The sequence below is a fragment of the Elephas maximus genome, chromosome 3, assembly GCF_024166365.1.
Source record: "Elephas maximus indicus isolate mEleMax1 chromosome 3, mEleMax1 primary haplotype, whole genome shotgun sequence".
Lineage (NCBI taxonomy): Eukaryota > Metazoa > Chordata > Mammalia > Proboscidea > Elephantidae > Elephas > Elephas maximus.
In genome coordinates, this window is record NC_064821.1 from 56214034 (window position 1) to 56237060 (window position 23027).

Consider the following 23027-nt stretch of genomic DNA (forward strand, 5'->3'; position numbering starts at 1 on the left):
AAGCCTTCTCACTCTGGCTACAGACTGCCCCTATTTCAGGCTGACCACTGACCCTGGTCACAGACTGATCTCTTCCTTCTGGACACAGGCTAACCTTTGACCCAGGCCCCAGCCTGACCGCTGATTCCAGTCACAAGTGAATCGACCCTTATTGGTGGCCATAGCCCTGGTTTCCCAGAGCCTCCTGAGGCAGTCCTGGACACAGGCCCTGAGGTCTATAAGAGTTGGAACCACAGTGCAGAGAGTTCTTGGAGGGAGCCTACCCTGCCCCACTCCCTGCAACTGGACTCTGAGCAATGCCTCCCCTAGATCACACTCTGGGGGGGACCCTCCCGTGGCTTACTTCTGACCCTGCCGTGGCTTACTTCTGACCCTGCCGTGTGTCATGAGCTGGGGTTGATCTGAGCTTGCTCAGCTCGCCATGTGCGGCTTCTTTTAAATAGCTGCATAGGCAGCAGGCGCCTTGAGCAGTGGTTATTTTCTGTCTCATGTGTCTCCCTCCTTGTCTCCCCACCCTGTCTCTGAGGGTCCTGCCTCTCCCTGCCCCTCCCCACTTCCTACCGTCCTGCCTTTCCCAGTCTCTCCGCCTTTCTGCCCACCACTTCTCGTCTCTTCTGTCTCCACACATCCTTTCCTGTCTCTCCCCACTTCTCCTTGTCTGTCCTGTCTCTCCCTCCCTGACCGTCTCTGGTTTCCTGGTCCCAACCCCAACAGGCCGAGGCTGGCCGTGTGGAGCTTGAGCTCTCAATGACCAAGCTCAGGGCGGAGGAGGCCTCTCTGCGGGACTCCTTGTCCAAGCTGAGTGCCCTCAACGAGAGTCTGGCTCAGGACAAGCTGGGGCTGAACCGCCTTGTTGCCCAGGTACTGTGCACCACCCACCCCACCAAGCTGTCCTCCCCACTCAGGTGTCCAGCTCAGCTCTGTCACACCCCATTGCCTATCTCGCTGTCCATCTCGCTGTATGCTTCTGTCCCTATACATCTGCCTTAGCCCTGCCCCTTCTGCCTCTGTCCCTGTCTCTTTCTGTCTCTGTTGCTCTGTCTCTGACTGTCTAGCTTCTCTCTCTTGTGGTATCAGAGAAAAGGAGCCTCATGGGCCCGCCTCTCTTTCCTTCCCTCCTCAGTATCCACATGCCCAAGTACATAGCCCCTCATCCCCCGGGAGCTTCCCTGGGCTGGCTGTGATAGGTGGGTGGGAGTAGCTGCCCAGGTGGGATCGGGGTGGCTAGGCTGATCTGCTCAGTGGTTTCCACCCCACCCCAACCCCGGCCCCCACAGCTGGAGGAGGAAAAGGCAGCCCTCCTGGGGCGGCAGCGGCTGGCCGAGCAGGAGGCCACCTTGGTGAGGGAGGAGCTAGAGCGGCTGGAGCAGCTGCGTCTGGAGCAGGAGGTGGAGCGGCAGGGCCTGGAGGGCTCCCTGCGTGTGGCGGAGCAGGCCCGGGAGGCCCTGGACCACCAGCTCCCCACACTGAGCCAGGAGCGCAGCCGGCTGCAGGAGCAGCTGGCTCAGGTGGGCCCAAGCACTGTGTGTATGTTGGGGTGCACATGGTGGGGAGGGGCCCAGATGCCCAGCCTCCTGCATCCTGTCCTGGGATAAGTTACAGGCTCAGGAGCCTGATTCTGGGTTTAAATCCTAACCCCACCTCCACTAGCTAGTGACCTTGGACAAATTACTCAACGTCTCCCTGCCTCATTCACCCCATCTGTAACATGGGACTAATAGTTCTTATCACGAGGGGCTTGTTTAGGTGAGGAAACCCCTGTAAAGTGCTTAGTAGAGAAGGACCTGGCACCAAGTCATCACTCAGTAAAGATTAATTGTATGGTAATGAGTAGAGAATTTTAGAATTGGAATTTTAGATTCACTGGGGACTAGAAGGGACCTTAGGGGTTCAGGGATCCAGTGACTTTTATACACTCCCCGTCCCAGAGGGCCAGACTCCTGGGAGGGCCTCTAGGGAGCAGGGGGTCCCCTTCTATCTGTTGTATATATTTAGCTTCTCTGGAAGTGTTGGAAAGGGTTCTGTTGCTCCCAAAACTAAGAGTGAGCACCTTCATTTTTGTATGCATGTATATAATAGGCCCAGAGAAGGCTATGATTTGCCCAAATACACACAGCATGTCAGGACAGAGCCTGGGCTTGAACCCAGGTCCCTGGCTGCCATGCCAGGGCTGGGTCAAGCCCAGGATGTAGGGACTGTGTGATGAGCAGGCTGAGGGATTCCAGGAGTGGTGCTCATGGTCCCTGGCTGGGGGTAGCTCTCCCGGCAGCTGAGCGGACGGGAGCAGGAGCTGGAGCAGGCCCGGCGGGAATGGCAGCGGCAGGTGGAGGCGCTCGAGCGGGCAGCCCGGGAGAAGGAGGCGCTGGCCAAGGAGCGGGCCAGCCTGGCGGTGCAGCTGGCGGCCGCTGAGCGGGAAGGTCGGACCCTGTCCGAGGAGGCCACATGCCTACGGTAAGGCCTTGGGCTCTGGGCCTCTGCCTAGCCCACCCTGGGGGGGAGGTCTGCCTCGGGCCACAACTGGACCAGCCACACCCTGGCATCGGCTTCCAGGGGCAGTTACCTAGGAGCAGGGCTTGCTAACATGTCCTAACTATGGCTCAGGCTTCCCCAGGGAGTGTGTGCCCGGCTGGGCAGGTAGGCTGGCACCCAGCCCACAGCTGGCCACTCCCCCAGAGCCATGGCTTCCTGGGGCTAGGGAGGCTGAGTCCCAAGACCTTGGGGATTGTGTGTGCTGCAGCCTGGAGAAAGAGGCCCTGGAGAGCAGCCTGTTTGAAGTGCAGCGGCAGCTTGCCCAGCTCGAGGCCCGCCGGGAGCAGCTGGAAGCAGATGGGCAGGCCCTGCTGCTGGCCAAGGAGGCTCTGACTGGTACGGGGGTTGGGGACGGGAGTGGGCACACCGGGCTCCAGCCTAGACTGCAACCTGCTGAGTTCTGGGATCTCTTAGAAGCTGGGGGCACTGGCTTTGGAGTCTGGCTGACCTGGGTTCCGGTCCTGGGGCTGCCACTTAGATCTGAGCCTCCTTGAGCCTCCCCCTCCTGTCTCTGAGCTGCAGGTGCCTCGTTTGATACGTAGAGATGGTAATGCCTGCTTTCTGAGGCTGTTGCCAGGGTGAGGAGAGAGAAGCGTGTAAAAGGCTTGGCACAGTGCCTGGCTCATTCAACGGTGGCTGTGGCTTAGCATTACCAGGGCAGTTAGAGAGTTCCCAGCAGAGGTATCAGCCTTTCCAGGTGACTCTCTCTTGACTCTGCAATCCCAGCCCCGCTTCTGTCCACGTTCCCCACCTAGGCTCTGAGCTCTGGGATGCTTCTCGATCAATAAACATTTACTGTATACCTACCTGGCCTATGAAAATCAATTTTTCTGTTCATGTCTGCCTGAGCCCAACAGAGCTAGGAAGGGAAATGCTGGTGGAGTCACTGATGGGTTTCCAACCCAGGAGATGGTTTTCAGATGGTCCACAGTGGGGCCTGCCCTCTCCACTGCCACCTCCATTGGTGCTGACAGGTTAACACTCGGCCGGTGTGTGAACTGCAGTCAGCCGTAAAGGAGACACCTTAGGTAAAGCTGTGCAGCTTCGGGAAGTTACTCAATCGCCTCTGAGCCTCCATTTCCTCATCTGCAAATTGGGGATGAGGATAAACTACTTAGGCATGTTATGAAGATGAAGTGAGATTAGGTCTGTAAAGTGCTCAGCCAGGGGCCTGACCCGTAGTTAAAAACCAGACTAGTTGCCGTTGTGTTGTCTCTGACTCATGGCGACTCCGTATGTGTCAAAGTAGAACTGTGTCCCACAGGGTTTTTAGTAGCTGATTATTTGGAAGTAGATTGCCAGGCCTTTGTATGGAGGCATCTCTGGGTAGAGTCGAGCCTTCAACCTTTTGCTTAGCAGCTGAGAACTTTAACTTTTATACCACCCAGGGACTCCTGACCCATCAGTGTTCCATAAATAATGGAGGTTGTTATAGTTTTGTTATCCTCCCCATTTGGGGGGTGTCTTCATCAATAATTTTATCCTGTTAATGCCGTTTCAGATAGGCAGGGAGGGTACAGGCCCAGTGGGCCCATGCAGCAGGTGGGAAACAGGCCCAGAGAGGGTTTGCAGCTTCTTCAAGGAGACCCAGCCTAGATGCCAGGTGGGCCCTCTTCCCTGTGGGCTTTTGGCCACATGGCTCTGCTCGCCCAAGAAGAGGTTCCAACCCAAGGCTGTCCCTTCCCCCCATCCCTCCCGCTCAGGGGAGCTGGCGGGCCTGCGACAGCAGATGACAACTACAGAGGAGAAGGTGGCATTGGACAAAGAGCTGATGACCCAGAAGCTTGTGCAGGCTGAGCGGGAGGCCCAGGCCTGTCTGCGGGACCAGCGGGCAGCTCACGAGGAGGACTTGCAGCGGCTCCAGCGGGAGAAGGTATGGGCAATTGGGTCAGGTGGGCAGGGCTCCGAGCCAGTGTCTCCTCTGACCTCAGGCGAGTCATTCCTCACTCTGCCTCAATCTCCACACCTGTAAAATGGGGCTTCATCTCTACTCTGGAGGCCCTGGGGACAGCTGGGAGGGTCCATGAGGGCTCCTTATCAAACATGCAGAACTCAAGCCCCAAAGGTGATCCAACTCCGGTGATCCTGATGCAGGGGGTCCATAGCCACATTTGAGTAACAGGGACCTACCGTATAGCAAGAAAGCACTTTCATTTCCTAAGAATTACTGTTTGCCTATGCAGGATCACTCTGGGACCTGAACACTAGGAAAGGCAAGGGACGAGGGAGGTCACTAGAAGACAGAACGGAGAGGTGACTAAGAACATACTGACTCTGGGGTTACGTTGCCTGGGTTTGAATCTAACCTCAGTTGTGTACTGGCTCTGTTACCTAAGCTCTCTGTGCCTTCATTTCTCCATCTGTAAAATGGAGGTAATGATAATAGAAGGTATTATGAGGATGGGATGAGATAATCCATATACAGGGTTTAGCACAGTGACTTGGATTTAGTAACTGCTCCATAAAAGCTGGTTGTTATTATTACCGTTATTAGGATGATCTCCAGAGTGGGCCTCAGGACAGGGAGCCTAAGCCACCCATCTTGAACAGGGCTAGCTCCAGCAGGTTCAGGCTGTCACACAGCTCCAGGGGGCACCATTCACCCTGCAGCCTTCATGGATTTGTGTAGATGTTATCATCCTTCTCCAGCAGGTGGCAGCAAACCATTTTGATGAAGAGGTGCACCTCTACCTTTCATGAAGTTGCTAAAGGGTCAGTGCTGATGCACGCCCCAGCACTGGCCACCCCAAGTGGGCAGTTCTTTGCCCCTGGGCTCTACTCACCCACCTACCTACCTACTGCCCTGGGAGCCAAGCTCCTGAGCCCTTCCTTGCCCCTTGTTCTGCTGAACTCAGCCTCATTAATGTCTTCAAATCCACTCTTTCTCCCGCTCCTCTGCCACCCCCAATCCAGACCCCTTCGTTGCTCACAGCAACCCTAACTCCCCTTCAGTCCCCCTCCCCCAAACCCTGGTCCCTCTTCCACAGCTGTCTGGACAACCTCCTAGTCTCAAATTCAGATTGCTCCTTATTCCCCTGACTTGAGGCCCCCCGGTTCCCTGCTGCTTTCAGGATCAAGTCCGCTCCTCCCCACAAGGCCCTGCCTGGCCTGGTGGCTGCCTGCGGGTCTGGCCCCTCCTCTCCCCACATCCCTGGTCTTCTAAACTTAAAAAAAAAAATGTTGCCATCGAGTCAATTCTGACTCAACGGAGACCCCGTGTGTTAGAGTAGAATTGTACTGCATAGGATTTTCAGTGGAGCCTTGGCACAACAGTTAACTGCTCAGCTGCTAACTGAAAGGTTGGCCGTTCAAACCCACCAGCAGCTCCGTGGGAGAAATACCTGGCAACCTGCTCCCATAAAGATTACAGCCTAGGAAGCCCTATGGGGCAGTTCTGCTCTGTCACACGGGGTCTCTATGAGTTGAAAATCAACTCGACAGCAGCTAATAACAACAATATTAACACGATTTTCAATGGCTGATTTTTCTAAAGTAGGTCAGCAGGCCTTTGTTCCAAGGTGCCTCTGGGTGGGCTCCAACTTTCAGCCTTCTGGTTAGCAGCTGAGTGTGTTAACTGTTTATACCACCCAGGGACTCCAGAACTGGTTGCTGTGGAGTTGATTTCCACTCGCGGTGACCCTGTGTGTGTCAGAGTAGAATTTTACTCCATAAGGTTTTTAATCGTTGATGTTTTGGAAGTACATCGCCCTGCATTTCTTCCAAGGCACCTCTGGGTAGACTCAAATCTTCAACCGTCTGGTTAGCAGCTGAGTGCCTTAACCATCTGCGCCACCCTGGACTCCATTCAAAGCTCCAAACCAAAAACACTAAACCTATTGCCACTGAGTCGATTCTGACTGATAGTGACCTTATAGGACAGAGTAGAACTGCCTCATAGGGTTTCCATGGCTGTAATCTTTACAAGAGCAGACTGCCACATCTTTCTCCCGTGGAGTGGCTGGTGGATTCAAACCATTGACCTTTTTAGTTAGCAGCTGAGTGCTTAACCACTATGCAACCAGGACTCCTTTCTAAGCTCCAAAAAAAAAAAAAAACCCCAAACCCGTTGCTGTGGAGTCAATTTTGACTCATAGTGACCCTACAGGACAGCGTAGAACTTCTCCATAGGGTTTCCAAGGAGCAGCTGGTGGATTTGACCTGCTGACCTTTTGGTTAGCAGCTTGAGCTCTTAACCACTGCACACCAGGCCCAGTGACCCTTAGATACTGCAGTTGCCTACATAAGGCACGCTTCTCTTTCCGCCAGGACTTTGTGGGACTTTGTTCTATCTCTTCTCCCTCTTCCCCTGGCTGATTGCTGCTCGTCCCTCCTCCAGGAAACATTTTCTGACCCCCAGGCTAGGCTGCTGCTGTTCCTTGGGGCTCATCTGGCCGTGGCGTATGCCCCGTCACAGCAGTTACCTCTCAGCCTTGGAGTTACCAGGTCCCTCATCCTATCTCTCCGGTATGGGGCGAGATGGCCCTGGCTGCCCCGAGGTTTGTGAGGGCTGCGTGGGTCCAGTCTGGTGTATCACCATGCCTGGGCCTGGCTCCACAGGAGGAGGCTTGGAGGGAGCTGGAGGCCGAGCGGGCCCAGCTGCAGAGCCAGCTGCAGCGGGAGCGGGAGGAGCTGCTGGCCCGGCTGGAGGCTGAGAAGGAAGAGCTGAGCGAGGAGATTGCAGCCCTGCAGCAGGAGCGGGACGAGGGCCTCCTCCTGGCCGAGAGTGAGAAGCAACAGGTTTGCATGCCCTGGTGGGGCCTCCACACCCCCAAGGGCCTCCTGTCCTAGTGCTGGTCCCTGTTCAGCTGCCCAGCAACTAGGAGCCCTGGGGCAAGCTACTTCCCTCTCTGCACCTGTTTCCTCACCTGCAGATTGGGGGTATTAGAAGGATGTTTGTGAAGCATTGCTGAGACTGATGTTCCTAAAGCGTAGAGCCCATGCCTGGCACACAGTGGGAGCTTGTTCATAAAGCCACAAGTCCATGCCTGGCACACTTGGGAGCTTGCTAAAAGGCGGTAGCAGCCATGACTCCATGGCGTGGGTTCCAGGAAAGCTGACCTGTGTTCTAACCCTCTTCCCCACCTTGCCCTAGGCTGGGCATGGCATCCCTATGACTCTGCCTCCTGAGCTGTCCCCAGCAGTGTCCACATGCATTAGCTTACCTTCCTCCAAATGAACCATATATCTCCTGACTTCCCGTCTCCTCCTCTCACAAGCATGTCACCCTGGGCTCATCACTTTACCTCTTTGAGCCTCAGTTTTCTTATCTGTAAAATAGGAATAATGATAGATCCTGCCTCAAATTGTTGTGGCAAGTTGGTGAGAGAAGTCGTTCCATGTCTGGGGTTATTGTTATAGCTGTGGTACCCGCTGATGGGGCTGCTGGGGCGGGCAGGCACCTCTGCCCTGGGTTCACCTGTGGTGGCCCATTCAGGCCACCAGCCCCTGATGGGCACATTTCCCAGGGAAGTGCAGGGGAAGTGTCTGAGTGCCCCTAGGAAAAACTCCCTAAGCCTGCTTCCCTGCTTCTGCCCAGGCCCTGTCCCTGAAGGAGTCCGAGAAGACGGCACTGTCAGAGAAGCTGATGGGTACACGACACAGCCTGGCCACCATCTCCCTGGAGATGGAGCGGCAGAAGCGAGATGCTCAGAGCCGGCAGGAGCAGGACCGGGTAGGGTGGGCCAATCAGGTGGGCCTTAGTCTAAGTGGGGAGGGACAACGCTGCCTGGAAGAGCCCCTGTCTGAGGGGTAGGCATGGCCTTGCCCTGGGGAAGCTCCAGTGTGTGGGGTGAGGGTCAGCCTTTCCTTTGGGAGCCCTCAGTCTGAGGGAGGTTGCATAGGCCCTTCCTTAGGAGTTCCCAATCCGAGGGAGGTGGCACAGCCCTTTCCTTGGGAGTCACCAGTGTGAGGGAAGAAGCATAGCTCCTTCCTTGGGAGTCCTCAGTCTGAGGAGGTGGCACAGCCCCTTCCTTGGGACTCCCCAGTCTGAGGGAAGTGGTACAGCCCCTTCCTTGGGAGTCCCCAGTCTGAGGAGGTGGCACAGCCCCTTCCTTGGGAGTCCCTAGTCTGAGGAGGTGGCACAGCCCCTTCCTTGGGACTCCCCAGTCTGAGGGAAGTGGTACAGCCCCTTCCTTGGGAGTCCCCAGTCTGAGGAGGTGGCACAGCCCCTTCCTTGGGAGTCCCCAGTCTGAGGAGGTGGCACAGCCCCTTCCTTGGGAGTCTCCAGTCTGAGGAGGCGGCACAGCCCCTTCCTTGGGAGTCTCCAGTCTGAGGAGGTGGCACAGCCCCTTCCTTGGGGGTCTCCAGTCTGAGGGAAGTAGGACACAGCTCTGCCCTGGAGAGTTCCCTGGCCTGAGGGGGAGACCAGCTCCATGGGTAGTGCTTACCAGGCATTGAGGGATCAGCAGAGGATCTGGCAGGCCAGCAGGTGAGGCTGTATTTGGAGCTGAGAGTGGATGGTTCAGCTGGGGGAGGGGGAGATGAAACAGGACCAAGTCTGAGGTGCCCACCTGTCCCAGAGCACCATGAATGCCCTGACGTCTGAACTACGAGACCTACGGGCCCAGCTTGAGGAGGCTGCCGTGGCCCATGCCCATGAGGTGAAGAGGCTGCAAGAACAAGCCCGAGACCTGGGCAGGCAGAGGGAATCCTGCCTGCGTGAGGTGAGCAGCCCGCCCCACACTCTCCTGGGCAACACACACTAAGTGCTGCTGTGTGCCTGTTGGGGACTGGTCCTGTGGGGACCCCAAAAAGTGTAAGATTCAGCCCTCCGTTTAGGACAAATCAATGGCCAAGTTAGAAAGGAGACAGTAAGCACTTATTTTTATTTATGTATTTATATTGTTGTAAAAATATGTATAATGCAACATTTGCCAACTTAACATTTTTCACGTGTATAATTTAGTGGCATCGATTACGTTAACATGTTATGCGACCATCACTAATATCTGTTGACAAATTTTCCATCACCATAAACAGAAATACACTGAACAACGATTTCCTCTCTCCCCCTCCCTGTCACCCCAGTAACCACAAATAAACGTTGGTCTCTCTACATTTGCAGCAAGCATTTATTAAGCACCTGTTGTGTACCTAGCCCCTCAGGAGACTCAAGGAGCAGCTGGTGGGGTCCCTGCCCTATTGATATTCATCCACAGGACAACCCTGATTATTTCAGGCCCAAACAGGGCTGACTAAAATGGCAAATGTTTTGTTATATAAATTTTGTTATTAGTTGCCAGTCAATTCTAACTCATGGCGACCCCATGTGTTACAGAGTAGAACTGCTCCATAGGGTTTTCTTGGCTGCAATCTTAACAGAAGCAGATCACCAGTCCTTTTCTTCCATGGTACAACTGGGTGGGTTTGAACTGCCAAATTTTAGGTTAGCAGTCGAGCACAAGGGGGCCCTGGTGGTGCAGTGGTTAAGCATTTGGCTGTTAACCAAAAGGTCCACAGTTCATATCCACTAGCCGCTCCTTGGAAACCCTATGGGGCAATTCTACTCTGTCCTATAGGGTTGCTATGAGTTGGAACTGACTCGATGGCAATGGATTAGTCGAGCCACCAGTGACCTTATTATATAAATTTCAGCACAATAAAATAACAACAACAACAACAAAAAACAAAACACCACAGATTTCCAGCGTGACTTGGCCCACATCATACCTCACAGCCTTGGTCTGAGTTGCTGCCGAGGGACAAACAGGGCAGGTGCCCTGTGCCTAGGGAAATGGCTGCTTTCTGCCAGGGCCCAGCTTGAACGGCCCCCCTGGCCCTGTCCTGTGGATACCGCTCTGTCTTACAGGCAGAAGAGCTTCGGACCCAGCTGCGCCTGCTGGAGGATGCCCGTGATGGGCTACGGCGGGAGCTGCTGGAAGCCCAGCGCAAGGTGCGGGAAAGCCAGGAGGGCCGTGAGGCCCAGCGCCAGGAGGCGGGCGAGCTGCGGCGCAGCCTAAGCGAGGGGGCCAAGGAGCGTGAGGCCTTGCGGCGCTCCAACGAGGAGCTGCGGGCCGCTGTGAAGAAGGCTGAGAGTGAGCGAATCAGGTAGGGTGATGTGGGGACCAGCCCAAGCCCTGTCCTCCTCACCAGCCTCGTCCCTAGAACCTAATGCCACTCCCAAGTTTCTAGGGAAGTGCACAGACAGGGATTCTCTGCCCTCCGGCCACGGTGAAAGGATCAACAAGATCCCTGGGGATCTTTTCCTGCCTGTGGGAAGGGGAAAGGTGGCAGCAGGCAGGGTTGGTCCAGACTCCAACCCTACCTGCTGTCATCACTTTGGCAACCAGGCTCCCCCTGCCCTGGAGTCATGGATCGACACCTCCCAGCTGAGCTTAGGAGGGGCCACATAAGCAGGCAGCACCTGGGGCACCTCTAGGCCAAGGGCCAGCAGACCCACTCTGGGATTCGAGGCAAGGGACTTTTGTGTAGGGCTGTAGACTATAGTCTTCCCAGGACCCGGGGCAGCCTCTGACCTCTCCCCTCTTCCCCCTCCAGCCTGAAGCTCGCCAACGAAGACAAGGAGCAGAAGCTGGCGTTGCTGGAGGAGGCTCGAGCAGCCGCAGGCAAGGAGGCCGGGGAGCTGCGGGCTGGGCTTCAGGAGGTGGAGCGCTCCCGGCTGGAGGCTCGGAGGGAGCTGCAGGAGCTCCGGCGGCAGGTAGGCCTCTCCCACTCCATCTCCCACCCCTTGCTCTCTCCCCACCCCCACTATCCCCTGCCCTGGAGACTTGCCACATGCCCCTGGGCCAGCAGCAGCTCCTTTCTGGGGCTGGGTTTCTCCATATGCAAAACCAGGGGATTGAACTAAGACAAGGCTCTTACCTAACCTTGGCACTAATGGAGGGGCTTTGAGGAGTTCTCAAAGAACCCCTGAAACTCTGGAATGGGGTGTGTGTGTGTATGTGTGTGTGTGTGTCTGTGTGTGTCTGTGTGTGTGTCTGTGTGTGTGTGTGTGTGTGTGTGTGTGTGAACAAAAGGCTCTAGACTAAGGATTGGCAAACTATTTTTATAAAGAGCCAGATAGTAAATATATATTTTTCTAAATAATATTTTATTGTGTTTCTGCTGAAAGTTTACATAGTAAATTAAGTTCCCATTTGAAAATTTCTATACAGATTGTTCAGTGACATTAGTTACATTTTCACAGTGTGTTAGCATTCTCTTTCATTGTGTTCTGGTGGTTGTTTCCAGTACTTCCTGCCCTCTTATCTTCTCATCTTTGCTTTAGAGTAGATGTTGGCCTCTTGGACTCATACTGACGGTTTTTTACTAAAGCACTGATCTTACGAGTATTATCCTTTATTTTGTGTGCCACTCTGTTACTTTGCTAAAAAGTGATCTCAGGGAATACTTTCGGTTCCAGGTTTAAAGAGTATCTCAGGGCAATAATCTCAGGGAGTCCTCTGTTCTCAACTGGTCCTGCAAGTCTAGACTTTTTAATAATTTGAGTTCTGTTTCTGTGTTTTCTCCCTTCCTATCAAGGTCCATCTATTGTGGCCCTGATCAGAACGGTTGGTAGTGGTAGCCGGGCACCATCTAGTTCTTCTGGTCTCAGGGTTTCAGTGTAGGCTATTAGCCCCGTAGACTAGTATCTTGTCTGAGACTTTGGTTTCCTTCTTACTCTTTTGTTCCTGATGAGTAGAGACTGATAGTTGTATCTTAGATGGCTGCTCTCAACAGAAAGTAAATATTTTCAACTTTACAGGTCATAACAGTCTCTGTTGCAACTACTCAGCTCTGCTGTTGTAGTGCGGCAGCAGCCACAGACAATCCATAAACAAATGGGCATGTGTTCCAATGAAATTTTATTTATGGACACTGAAATTTGAATTTTATATAATTTTCAGGTGTCAAGAAATACTGTTTGATTTTTTTCCTCAACTATTTAAAAATGAACCGTTTTTAACCATTTAAAAATGGCAGAAACCATACTTAGCTCACACCCTTTACAAAAACAAGCAACCGGCCAGATTTGGCCTGTGGGCTGTAGTTTGCTGAGCCCTGAGCTAGATGATCTCCAAATCCATCAGCAACAGCCAGCATTTAACAAGTGTCTGCTGTATACTGGGCACTGGCCTGGACACTGTGAGCTCGGGCTTTCCTACTCTGGGAGACTCGAAGAATAGGAAACAGCCCCCATCGGCTCCTAAGCTTTACCCCACCCAGAGATAACACAGCCCAAAAAAGCAATCCTTTCCACCTCCCACCCAGGCTCCCTCTACCCAGGCCCCCTTCTGTTGGGCCGAAGTCCTGGGAAACCACAGGAGTCCTTGAAAGGCAACTCACTTTTGTGGGCCAGGCCCCTGCTGGGGCTTTGCACGGTATAGCACGGGCTTATGTTACACCGGCTGTAGCTGTAGCCATGTGGGGTAGGTAGGCTTTACCCTCTACCCATTTCTCCTTTACATTCCATGTGTCTGGGATTGAATCCCAATATGCTGCTTTCTGGCTGTGTGGCCTTGGGCAAGTCACTTCGCCTGTCTGAGCCTCAGTTTTCTCGTCTGTTAAATAGGGATAATGTTAGTACCCTACCCTATACGGTTGTGTGAGGTTTAGCGTTAATATGAGTGAAGTGCTTAGAACAGTGCCAGACACACAGTAAGCACTCCACGAAGGTTAGTCATCATTGTAGAGATGAAAGGTGACCCAGGGAGCTGTGGTTCTTGCCCTGCAAATCTTCAGGTCTGATAGGGGCTCAGCACTCCCTTTTTCCTCTCCCCCTCCCCCCATGAAAGGTAGTTATGAGCCCATTGATGAATTGGTAAACTGAGGTTGTTGGTGTCCAGGCATGGCTTGAGCTCAGCCGGGCTTACCTGGACTGGGGGTGATGTTCAATGCACGTGTTCCTAGAACAGTGGGTCCTGAGTGCCCCGTGAGACAGGCCCGGACTGGGTTGGGGTACAGAGGCAGAGTTGAATGGATTGTTGTCCAAGCCTGTGGGCAGGCTGGATGGAACCATGGGTACTGAGTGTGAACCCTAGGCTCTATCTGTGGCTGCCTTCTCTCTTGCAGATGAAGATGCTGGACAGTGAGAATGCCAGGCTGGCCAGGGAGTTGGCAGAGCTGCAGGGCCGACTGGCACTGGGCGAGCGGGCGGAGAAGGAGGGCCGGCGGGAGGCCCTGGGCCTCCGGCAGAGGCTGCTGAGAGGCGAGGCCAGCCTGGAGGCAGTTCGGCAAGAGGTAACTGGTTGGGTGGGTGGGCTGCCTGGAGGTGGAAGCCCCTAGGAGGTAGGTAGGCTATCCTCTCCTTCTCTGTTCCCTATGGTGGGAAATCAGATGGGGACCCCAATGCTGGAGCCGTTTTGAGAGACCCCCTAGGACTTGTCCCTGTCCGCTATTCCTTGAGACTCTTTCTTAGTTACAGTAATAGTAGCTATGAGGATTGGGGGCCTACTGTGTGCAGGCACCAACGGGGGTGCTCCGTAGACATCATGTTATTTGATCCTCCCAGCAGCCCCATAAGATAGGTATAATTAGTCTCATTGTATTGAGATAACCAGACACTGAGACTCCGAGAGGTCAAGGGATCTTTCCAAGGTCACACAGCCTCCCAGGTCTGTCTGTACTCTTTCTACTCTGTCTTCTCTAGCTATGTCACTGCTGCAAATCTGCTGTGTGACCTTGACCAAGTCACTTAACCTCTCTATGCTTCACAGTCCTCATGGGGTAGGGGATAGTACATTGAGGGATGTATGTAGAACAGGTCCTGGCATCCAGGTGGGGCTCATTAGATGGTAGTTTCCAATGAAACTGTGATGATCATCAGTTAGCTTCTCTAAACCCGAGAGTTTTTCTTTGATTGTAATCATGTATCCTTATCAGTAAATTTTTAGTACGTGCCCCATTGTTGCAGGGTTACTTATGAATTACATGCACTGAGAGGCACTGCGGCCTAATGGTTAAGAGGACAGCCTCTGGAGCCAGAGTGCCTGAGTTTGAATTCTACCTCTGTAGCTTATTAGCTTCGTGACCTTGGGCAAGTTACTTAACTGCCCTGTGCCTCAGTTAACTCATCTGTAAAATGGGGATGAGTCATAGAGTGGTAATTAAATTTTTTGGCACAGTGCCTGGCATGTGATAAGCCCTATTTCTATGTGTAAGCTGTTATTAAGTGTGTACATTGTAAGGCATATATACAAAGAAGGAAGAGAAAAAAAGCAAATTCTAATGGTTTCCTCACACACTCCTGTGATGTTCTTTTACCCCCGATTGGGTCGAAAACACTAAAGGAACAGGTGTTGTGCAAGCCATTTAGGGGGTGGGCTCCAGGCTGGGGCCTGGAGACGGGGCATCGGGTTGGGGGGCGACCCTGCTGATCCCTTGAGCTCTATCTCCCCTCACTGTCCCTACCCCAGCTCCAGGGGGCCCAGAGGAAGCTACATGATCAAGAGGGCGAGTTCCGGGCCCGCGAGCGAGGCCTGCTGGGCTCCCTGGAGGAGGCGCGCGGAGCCGAGAAGCAGCAGCTGGACCATGCTCGCAGCCTGGAGCTGAAGCTGGAGACCGCGCGGGCCGAGGCTGCGGAGCTAGGGCTGCGACTGAGCGCGGCCGAGGGCCGGGCGCAAGGCCTCGAGGCCGAGCTGGCCCGCGTGGAAGCGCAGCGGCGAGCGGTGGAGGCCCAGCTGGGAGGCCTGCGCTCGGCCCTACGCCGCGGCCTGGGCCTCGGCCGCACGCCCAGTCCCGCCCCGCGGCCACCGCCCGGCTCCCCGGTCCGAGGCGCACCAGCCGGAGGTGAGCTGAGTGCTGCTGGGAGGGGCGGAGGGGCGGAGGGCCGGTGAGCGGGCCCCTTCTTGCCGAGGCCCCGCCCCTCGCCCAGCTCGGCTCCACCAAGGAGCCCGCCCCCGGCAGGGCCGCGCCTCCTTCGAGGCTCTGGCCCCTAGTCCCGCCTACTTCGCTCAGTCTCCGCCTCCTCGCCGAAGCCCCGCCCCTCTGGGCCCCGCCCGCCGTCTAATTCTGTTCGGCCAAAGAGCACACCCTCGCGAGGCTACGTCGCCTCACTCTCTCCACCAGCATCCCATTTTCTGGCTCCCCAGCTCCACACACCAGGCCTGTGACCCTGATACCTCCTCCAGACACGCACCCAGGGCTTGACCACCCCTTTGCAGGAACGTCTGAAGAGATCCTCCCTGCCCCCAGTGCCCAGTGGTGGACCCCGGGGAAAACCAGCCGTGTGCCTCAGGGGGCCGGGAGAGCCTTTTAGGGAGCAGTCATCTTGTCTCCAGTCTGACTGAAATCTCATCGTGATTCCTAGGACCTAGAATTAGAACCTGTTGAACCCTGGAACTGCTGTAGGGTATTGACTATCAGGTGTTGAGTTGTAGCCTTATCAAATCCACAGATTTAGCGCCAGAATCATGTTTGTTCATTCACTCAGTCAACAATGTACCTGGGGAAACCCTGGTGGTGTAGTAGTTAAGAGCTAGGGCTGCTAACCAAAAGGTTGGCAGTTTGAATTCACCAGGCGCTCCTTGGAAACTCTATGGGGCAGTTCTACTCTGGCCTTTAGGGTCACTATGAGTCGGAATTGACTCGATGGCAATGGGTTTGGTTTTTGGCTTTTATGTGCCTGGTGGGAGCCTGGTGGCGCAGTGGTTAAGAGCTTGTTTGCTAACCAAAAGGTTGGCAGTTTGAATCCACCAGCTGCTCCTTGGAAACTGTATAGAGCAGTTCTATTCTGCTATGAGTTGGAATCTACTCAGCAGCAGTGGGATGTGCCTGGGGATGCTGTGGTTAAGCGTTCAGCTGCTAACTGAAAGGTCAGTGGTTCAAACTCATCTGGGGAAGAAAGGCCTGGAGATCTGCTTCCATAAAGATTACAGCCAAGAAAACCCTATGGACCAGTCCTACTCTGTAACACATGGGGTCACCATGAGTCAGAATCAGCTTGATGGCAATGGGTTTGTTTTTCTGTCTTTTTATGTGCCAGATAATGTTGAAATTCTGGGAACGGGCTAGTCAACAAAACTGTCAAGCATCCCTGCTTTTATGGAGCTTATAGTCTAGGTGGGGATAGCGGACAGAAAGCATCATGGGTAAATTGGGTATATATTATATTGGGCCATAAGCGCTGTAGAGAAAAACAAGCCAAAGGAGGGGGTAGGGTTGTTTGTGTGGGGACAGGAAGAGCCTCTCTGAGGAGTGGTTGGTCGGGAAAGGACTGAGTTTGTGTAGGAATTGGGGTGTGTGGCCCCTGGGGGAAGAGGCTCTGAGGACAAATGGAAAGGTCCTGAGTGGACACACCCGTCTGGTGAGCAGCTGGATTGTAGTAAGCAGGGTGGAGAGGACAAGAGCTGACGTCGTGGGGACAAGGAGCCTCCCCATGTCGTCCTTGCAGGCCACTATAAGGGTGCTGGCTTTTGCTCTGAGAAGGATGGGGTCTTTCAGGAGGCCCTGGGTGAGGGATGGACATCCTGCTCTGGGGGCCTTCGGATGCTGAAGGAACTCATGTCTGCAGAGTTGCTTAGTTGTCACTTGGCAAAGTCAGGAGGATGGTAAGGGCAGGCTGATCCCTCCTGCAGTTCCAATGCTGACCTCCAGGTGCTGCCCTGTCCCTATCTGCCCTGCCTTTTCCTGCCTCCCCATTGCCCATCATCTGCCAAGCTGTAGTCAAGGTTTTCACTCTGGGAGCTGGGTTTTGTTGTTATTAGTTGCTGTTGAGTCAATTCCAACTTATGGCAACCTCAAGGAGCCTCTGGGTGGGTTTGAATGGCTAACCTTTCAGTTAGTACTCAAGTGCCTAACTGTTTGCGCTTGCTACCCAGGGACTCTGGGAGTTGGGCTGCCTGGGTTCAGATCCTGCCCCTAGAACTTCCCAGTTTTGAAACTCAGCAAATCACTTAACTGGTTTGAGCCTGCCTTGTCTGTGAGGTGGGGAAACTGGTACTTAAATGTCCTGGGGAATTACTGTGAAAATGAAATTAGTTGGCCCATGGAAAGCATGGGCCCAGTGCCTGGCACCTAGTAAACCACTCAGTACGAGGGAGGTGTTGAGGGGTGGAGTGTCCACCCCTGCACTGGGCTCTGGGGGGCACTGTGGTGGACAGGAGAGATGAGGCCCAAGCCCTCATGGTGCTCCTGGTGTGGGCAGGGAAGCAGACATCAGACCCCCACTAGGTGGGGTAAGCTCACCCCAACCCAACCTGGGGTCAGGGAGGCTCAGAGGAGGTGACATTTACATTTAGGCCTAAAGGATAGGTCCCACAAATAGGAGCCATGGGAGGCCAGGGAACAGTGTGTACAAAGGCCATGAGGCTGGAACAGAGAATGCTCTAGAACACTGGAGCTGAAGGTGGTGGAATGTGGCCAGGCTGTTAAGGGCAAGAAGGTGATGCTGGGATGGGCAGCAAGACCTCTAAGTGGGAACAAAGTTGGGCTTGATTCTGAGGGCTGTGGGGGCTGGTGGAGGGTTTTAAGCAAGAGGGTGATATGGTCTAGTTTGTGCTATGGAAAGCTCCACAGGCTGCTGGAGGTGGGAGGGATGGGAGTGAATAAGATGCCTGAGGAGCCTGCAGCCACCATCCAGGCAGAAGGGGCCGGTGGTCCCTGCCTCCCTGAGCAGATCTCTCCTTCTAGGAAGCGGGGAGGGGCTCAGCAGCCCCAGCTCCTTAGAATGTACCCCTGGGTCTGAGCCACCATCCCCTGGACCTGCCACCTCCCCAGCACCTCCAGACCTAGACCCAGAGGCGGTACGGGGGGCCCTCCGGGAATTCCTGCAGGAGCTGCGGAGTGCCCAGAGAGAGCGGGTGAGGCTGGGTGTGAGTGGCTGGATAGAGAACTGGGTAGCCAAAGGCCCTGTGAGGGCTGCAGGTTTTTCAGAGCAGGGGTCTGCCCCTTTTCCCCATGTTGGGGCTGCAGGATGAGCTTCGAGCCCAGACTAGTACCCTGAGTCGCCAGCTGGCTGAGGTGGAGGCCGAGAGGGACAACTTGACCTCACGGGCAAAGCAGCTGCAGAAGGCTGTGGCCGAGAGTGAAGAAGGTGAGTCTGACCCTCTGCGTCTCTGATCTGCCCTCTTGTGCCCTTAACAGCTGAGGTGGGAGGTCAAGGATTTGGCCTGTGCAGCTCCTGCTTCCCTGCCCTGGCCACTGTGACCTGAGTCAGGGGCTGTCTCCTCTGGGAGGCCCTCCCTGGTCACCCCCTGCACACTACCTGGACCCATAGCCCCTCAGGGCTCAGAGAGGCAGGCCCTGTGGTGGGAGGAGAGCAAGCCAGGGAATCTGTGGCCTGGTTCACTCTGCCTGGGGCTGTGCCTCATCATGCCTGACAGGCAGGGTGGTCTGCAGCCAGGCGCAGCATAGACGGGCGGCTGAGCGGGGCCCAGGCAGAGCTGGCACTGCAGGAGGAGAGCGTACGGCGCAGCGAGCGGGAGCGCAGGGCTGCGCTGGACCAGGTGGCTGCCCTGGAGAGGAACCTGCAGGCCACTGAGGCTGAGCACCGGGCGAGCCAGGTGGGCAGAGCTGAGGGCAAGCCGAGTGCAAGGGGATCTGTGCGTGCACAGATGAATGTCTGTACATCCTCTGTGTGTCTGTGTTTCTGTCTGCCTGAGGCTCACAGCAGCCACTGACGTGACCAGCCTGGGACTCTCTACAAAAGCACATGCGGATTCCACCATCCCATTTCACGCTGACATCGCAAGGGTTTAGGAGAAAGAGCTTGAGCTTTGGAGCCAGACAGACCTGGGTTTGAGTCCTGGCCCTGCTTCCTATTGGCCTGGGGCCAGTCAGCTGTCTGATTCTCTTTTCCTTTCCTTACCCTGGAAAGGGGGGACCGTGGTTGTCTCACAGAGATGGTGCTCAGAGGCTCTTGATGAAAGGTGGCGTGCAGGGGGCCTCTGTTCTCTTTTCGTGTTCTGCATGTCTCTGTATAGTCATGTGAGCGGTGTCCTGGGGTTCTTATGTGTGTTTGGGGGACGTTCACGCATAGCTCTGTGTATGAGTATGTGCTTGTGTGCGTGTGTGTCTGGGGCAGGAAGCCCAGGCGCTGATGATGCCAGTCCAGGTTGCTGCAGCCTCAAGCCCTTCACACAGCCGAAGATCCCCTTCCTCTCTCCCTCTCCCGTCCCTCCGTTACTGCCCCCACAGCCTGCCCCCTGCCTCTGGCTCCACGCCCGGCGTGAGCTGGATTGTTGTGTCTGCAGCTCCAGCTTTGGCCTTGGGCCCAGCCACAGGGTCTGCGGGAGGAGGCCAGGAACAAAGACGGGCAGGAGCCAGAGTGGGGCCTGCCGGGCCCAGGAGAGGGCAGGGATGGGGCTGTGGGGAGCCTGGTGGGAGGGGAACCCCCTTGACCCACCCCATCTCCAAGATGACAACCCTGTCTTCCTGCCCTGTCCTCAGCCCCCAAGCTCCTTCACTCTCTGACCCCGTATGGTGGAGGGAACAACATCATCCCCTGAAACTCCAGAGCAGTGGGGTCAGGGTTCCTGCTCACCAGGGCTGCCCTTGTCAGCTGAGGTTACACATTGTAGCTTCTGGGCCTGCCTCTGGAGAGAGATTCAGGGGAGCAGGGCAAGGGCCCTGGAAACTTCATTTTATACCCGCCTCCCCAGGGCTGTTGGGAATACCCAGGTTTTGGTATCTCTGGACGAATTCAGTCTCCCCACTATACAGATGTGAAACAGGGCCAGAGAGCCGGAAGGGATAGGTCTAGATTACACAGCCCATTAGACTCAGGTAAAACTGGAAGATGCTCAGGGATTGTCAAGTCCATCATCCTGTGAACAGATGGGGAAACCGAGACCATGAGGTCACAGGCTGAGCCCAGCTCATACAGCGAGTGGTTGGAGCAGCCACTTCAGGGCCACTCCCTACTTTCTCCTAAGGGTCCTGAGGGATGAGGGGGGTTGTGAGGTAGGCTTGACAGCTGGGGCCTGAGCCCTCCCCAACCCACAGGAGAAGATCAGCAAGATGAAGGCCAACGAGGTGAAGCTGGAGAGTGACAAGCGGCGCCTGAAGGAGGTCCTAGACGCCTCTGAGAGCCGCACCATCAAGCTTGAGCTGCAGCGGCGCTCGCTCGAGGGGGAACTGCAGCGCAGTCGCCTGGGCCTGAGTGACCGTGAGGTCCAGGCCCAGGCCCTCCAGGATCGTGTAGACTCCCTGCAGAGACAGGTGGGCCCCTCCCCCACTCACAGCCACACATCTGCATGCCCTGTGCCAGGTGCTTTACAGGGAGTATATCAAACCCACAACGACCCTGTGAGGCAAGTAATACCATCATCCCCATTTCACAGATGGGCAGATGGAGGCTCAAAGAGGTGATGTCACTAGCCCAGGGTCACATAGCTAATTAGAGACAGAACGAGAATTAAAACTTGGGACTGTTTGACTACAGAATCTGCGCTCATGCAGGCTTGTGGGACAGGTTAGAGACATAGATTACACTCATTTCCCTTTTTGCCTTGGCTGCCAGGAAGTTTAGCTCTAACTTGAATGTCTAGTAAATCTGCTAACCATGCTGGGTCGCTCATCTAAGACAAGAACACAGAGACTTTCAGGGTTGTGGTGGCCACCCTTTCTCTCCAACAGCAGGGAGGAGAGGGGAATGAGGGCAGGGAGGAAGCCACTGGGTCTGAGACAACCAGGTTGATGGTGTTCCGGGCGAGGGTGGTCACCTGGCAGTGGGAATGGGGCCCAGGTTGCAGTAGGCTTAGCCAGTGAGTGCAAGCCAGAGCAGCGAGTATCAGTGATGAAGAGAGAGATGGGAAGGGCTTGGGTTGCGCACACCCGGTGAGGGTCACGGCAGGAGCAGAGCCACTTGACCATCCTGTCCTCCTGCCAGGTGGCAGACAGCGAGGTGAAGGCAGGGACCCTGCAGCTGACGGTGGAGCGGCTGAGCGGGGCCCTGGCCAAGGTGGAGGAGAGTGAGGGCGCCCTGCGGAACAAGGTGCAGGGCCTGACAGATACCCTGGCCCAGAACAGCGCAAGCCTCACCAACACCCAGGACAAGAACCTGCACCTGCAGAAGGCCCTGACGGCCTGTGAGCATGACCGTCAAGTGCTCCAGGTATGAGGGTTGTAGGGGCCCGTGGGGGTTGGCCCAGTGAGAGAGTCAGCCAATAAGAGCAGGCTGGAGGGGTCCTGGTAGAGGATCAGCCAGTGACAGCTGGTTCTTGGGGGAGCTCAATAAGAGTCAGCCAATAGAGGAGGCTCTGGGGGACAATAAGAGCAAGCCTAGGAGTACAGGTTTGGGGGACCCAGGTGCAGGGTTAATGTGGGAGAACTGGGGTCTGAGTGACCCCTTCCTTACCCAGATCAGTGGATAGGCTGTGGGCCAGGCTTGCAGTCTGGTTCACTCTCCAGGTGAGATGACTACCTGTTCTGTGGACTGCGTACCTAGCCTGGAGGTAGAGTAGAGAGACACCCTTTGCCTCAGGGCCCAGGCCAGCCTGGCACCATCAGCCCCCATTCCCCAGGAACGGCTGGAGGCCACCCGGCAGGCATTATCCGAGGCACGGAAGCAGAGCAGCTCCCTGGGCGAACAGGTGCAGACGATGCGGGGTGAGCAGGCTGACCTGGAGCTGCAGCGGACAGAGGCTGAGAGCCAGCTGCAACAGCTGCAGGAGGTAAGGGCCAGCATGGGCCCCCTCTCTCCCCAGGACTGGGGGACCCTGTAGATAGGGTAGGGACCTTCCCACCCATCTCAGCTTTATCCTCAAACCCAGGCCCAGCCTCCTGTGAAGAACCCCCATCATTCAGATGCTGAAACAGAGGCTCAGAGACGAGATGAGTTTGGCTTATGGTGACAGTTCTCTGCTGTGGGCCTCACAGTCACCCTGTGAGTGACTGGGCACAGCAGGCTGGCAGCAGTATCTCCAAGCTTCACACGTACACGCTGAGACCCAGAGGGATTCGGACTTGCCTGGCTTCTGTTGCAGGTGCTGCGGCAGCGGCAGGAGGGGGAGGCTGTGGCCCTGCGCACAGTGCAGAAGCTGCGTGATGAGCGGCGGCTGCTGCAGGAGCGCCTGGGCAGCCTGCAACGCGCCCTAGCCCAGCTGGAGGCCGAGAAGCGGGAGGCAGAGCGCTCAGCCCTGCGGCTGGAGAAGGACAGAGCGGCCCTCAGGAGAATGCTGGACAAGGTGAGCCGCTGCTGCGGGACCCTCCCCTCACTTCCTCTGGGTCCTAGCCATGGCTTGTCCTGGCTGCGTGTCAACAGGGTCTGGAGGCCTGGAGTCCTAGTTGGTTCCTGGTCCTGCTGCCTCAATTGGCATTAGGTTATTTCACTGGGCACTAGAACCCTGAGCCCCCTCCCCAGGCCTCTGTCCTTCCCCAGGCACCCTGATCTCCTCTGGTCTCCCCACCTAGGTGGAGAGGGAGAAGCTTCGCAGCCACGAGGACACAGTGCGGCTGAGTGCAGAGAAAGGCCACTTGGACCGCACACTCTCGGGGGCTGAGCTGGAGCTGGCTGAGGCCCAGAGGCAGATCCAGCAGCTGGAGGTCTGGTCTCTGCCCCCCCAGCCCTCAATCCCAACCCCACCCCAGCTGAATACCAGGCAGCCCCAGGCAGAGCTGGT

General features: G+C 55.6%; 1 protein-coding gene across 12 annotated transcripts in view; it reads left to right on the forward strand.

Annotated features, from left to right (window-relative positions):
- Positions 1-23027, forward strand: part of CROCC (ciliary rootlet coiled-coil, rootletin) — a 53193-nt gene that overhangs the window by 27953 nt on the left and 2213 nt on the right. For 7 of the 12 annotated variants that reach the window (XM_049878045.1, XM_049878047.1, XM_049878050.1 and 4 more), the window contains 20 exons: positions 715-861; positions 1278-1508; positions 2258-2451; positions 2738-2865; positions 4233-4402; positions 7087-7266; positions 8066-8200; positions 9048-9191; positions 10337-10575; positions 11026-11185; positions 13540-13707; positions 14883-15255; positions 18097-18266; positions 18379-18499; positions 18793-18968; positions 20410-20625; positions 21296-21520; positions 21930-22079; positions 22392-22592; positions 22819-22950. In XM_049878045.1, coding sequence (XP_049734002.1) covers positions 715-861; positions 1278-1508; positions 2258-2451; positions 2738-2865; positions 4233-4402; positions 7087-7266; positions 8066-8200; positions 9048-9191; positions 10337-10575; positions 11026-11185; positions 13540-13707; positions 14883-15255; positions 18097-18266; positions 18379-18499; positions 18793-18968; positions 20410-20625; positions 21296-21520; positions 21930-22079; positions 22392-22592; positions 22819-22950 — 3660 coding nt within the window. The remainder of the gene's footprint in view (positions 1-714; positions 862-1277; positions 1509-2257; positions 2452-2737; positions 2866-4232; positions 4403-7086; positions 7267-8065; positions 8201-9047; positions 9192-10336; positions 10576-11025; positions 11186-13539; positions 13708-14882; positions 15256-18096; positions 18267-18378; positions 18500-18792; positions 18969-20409; positions 20626-21295; positions 21521-21929; positions 22080-22391; positions 22593-22818; positions 22951-23027) is intronic. The other 5 variants (XM_049878049.1, XM_049878046.1, XM_049878053.1 and 2 more) reach the window with 1 other exon arrangement.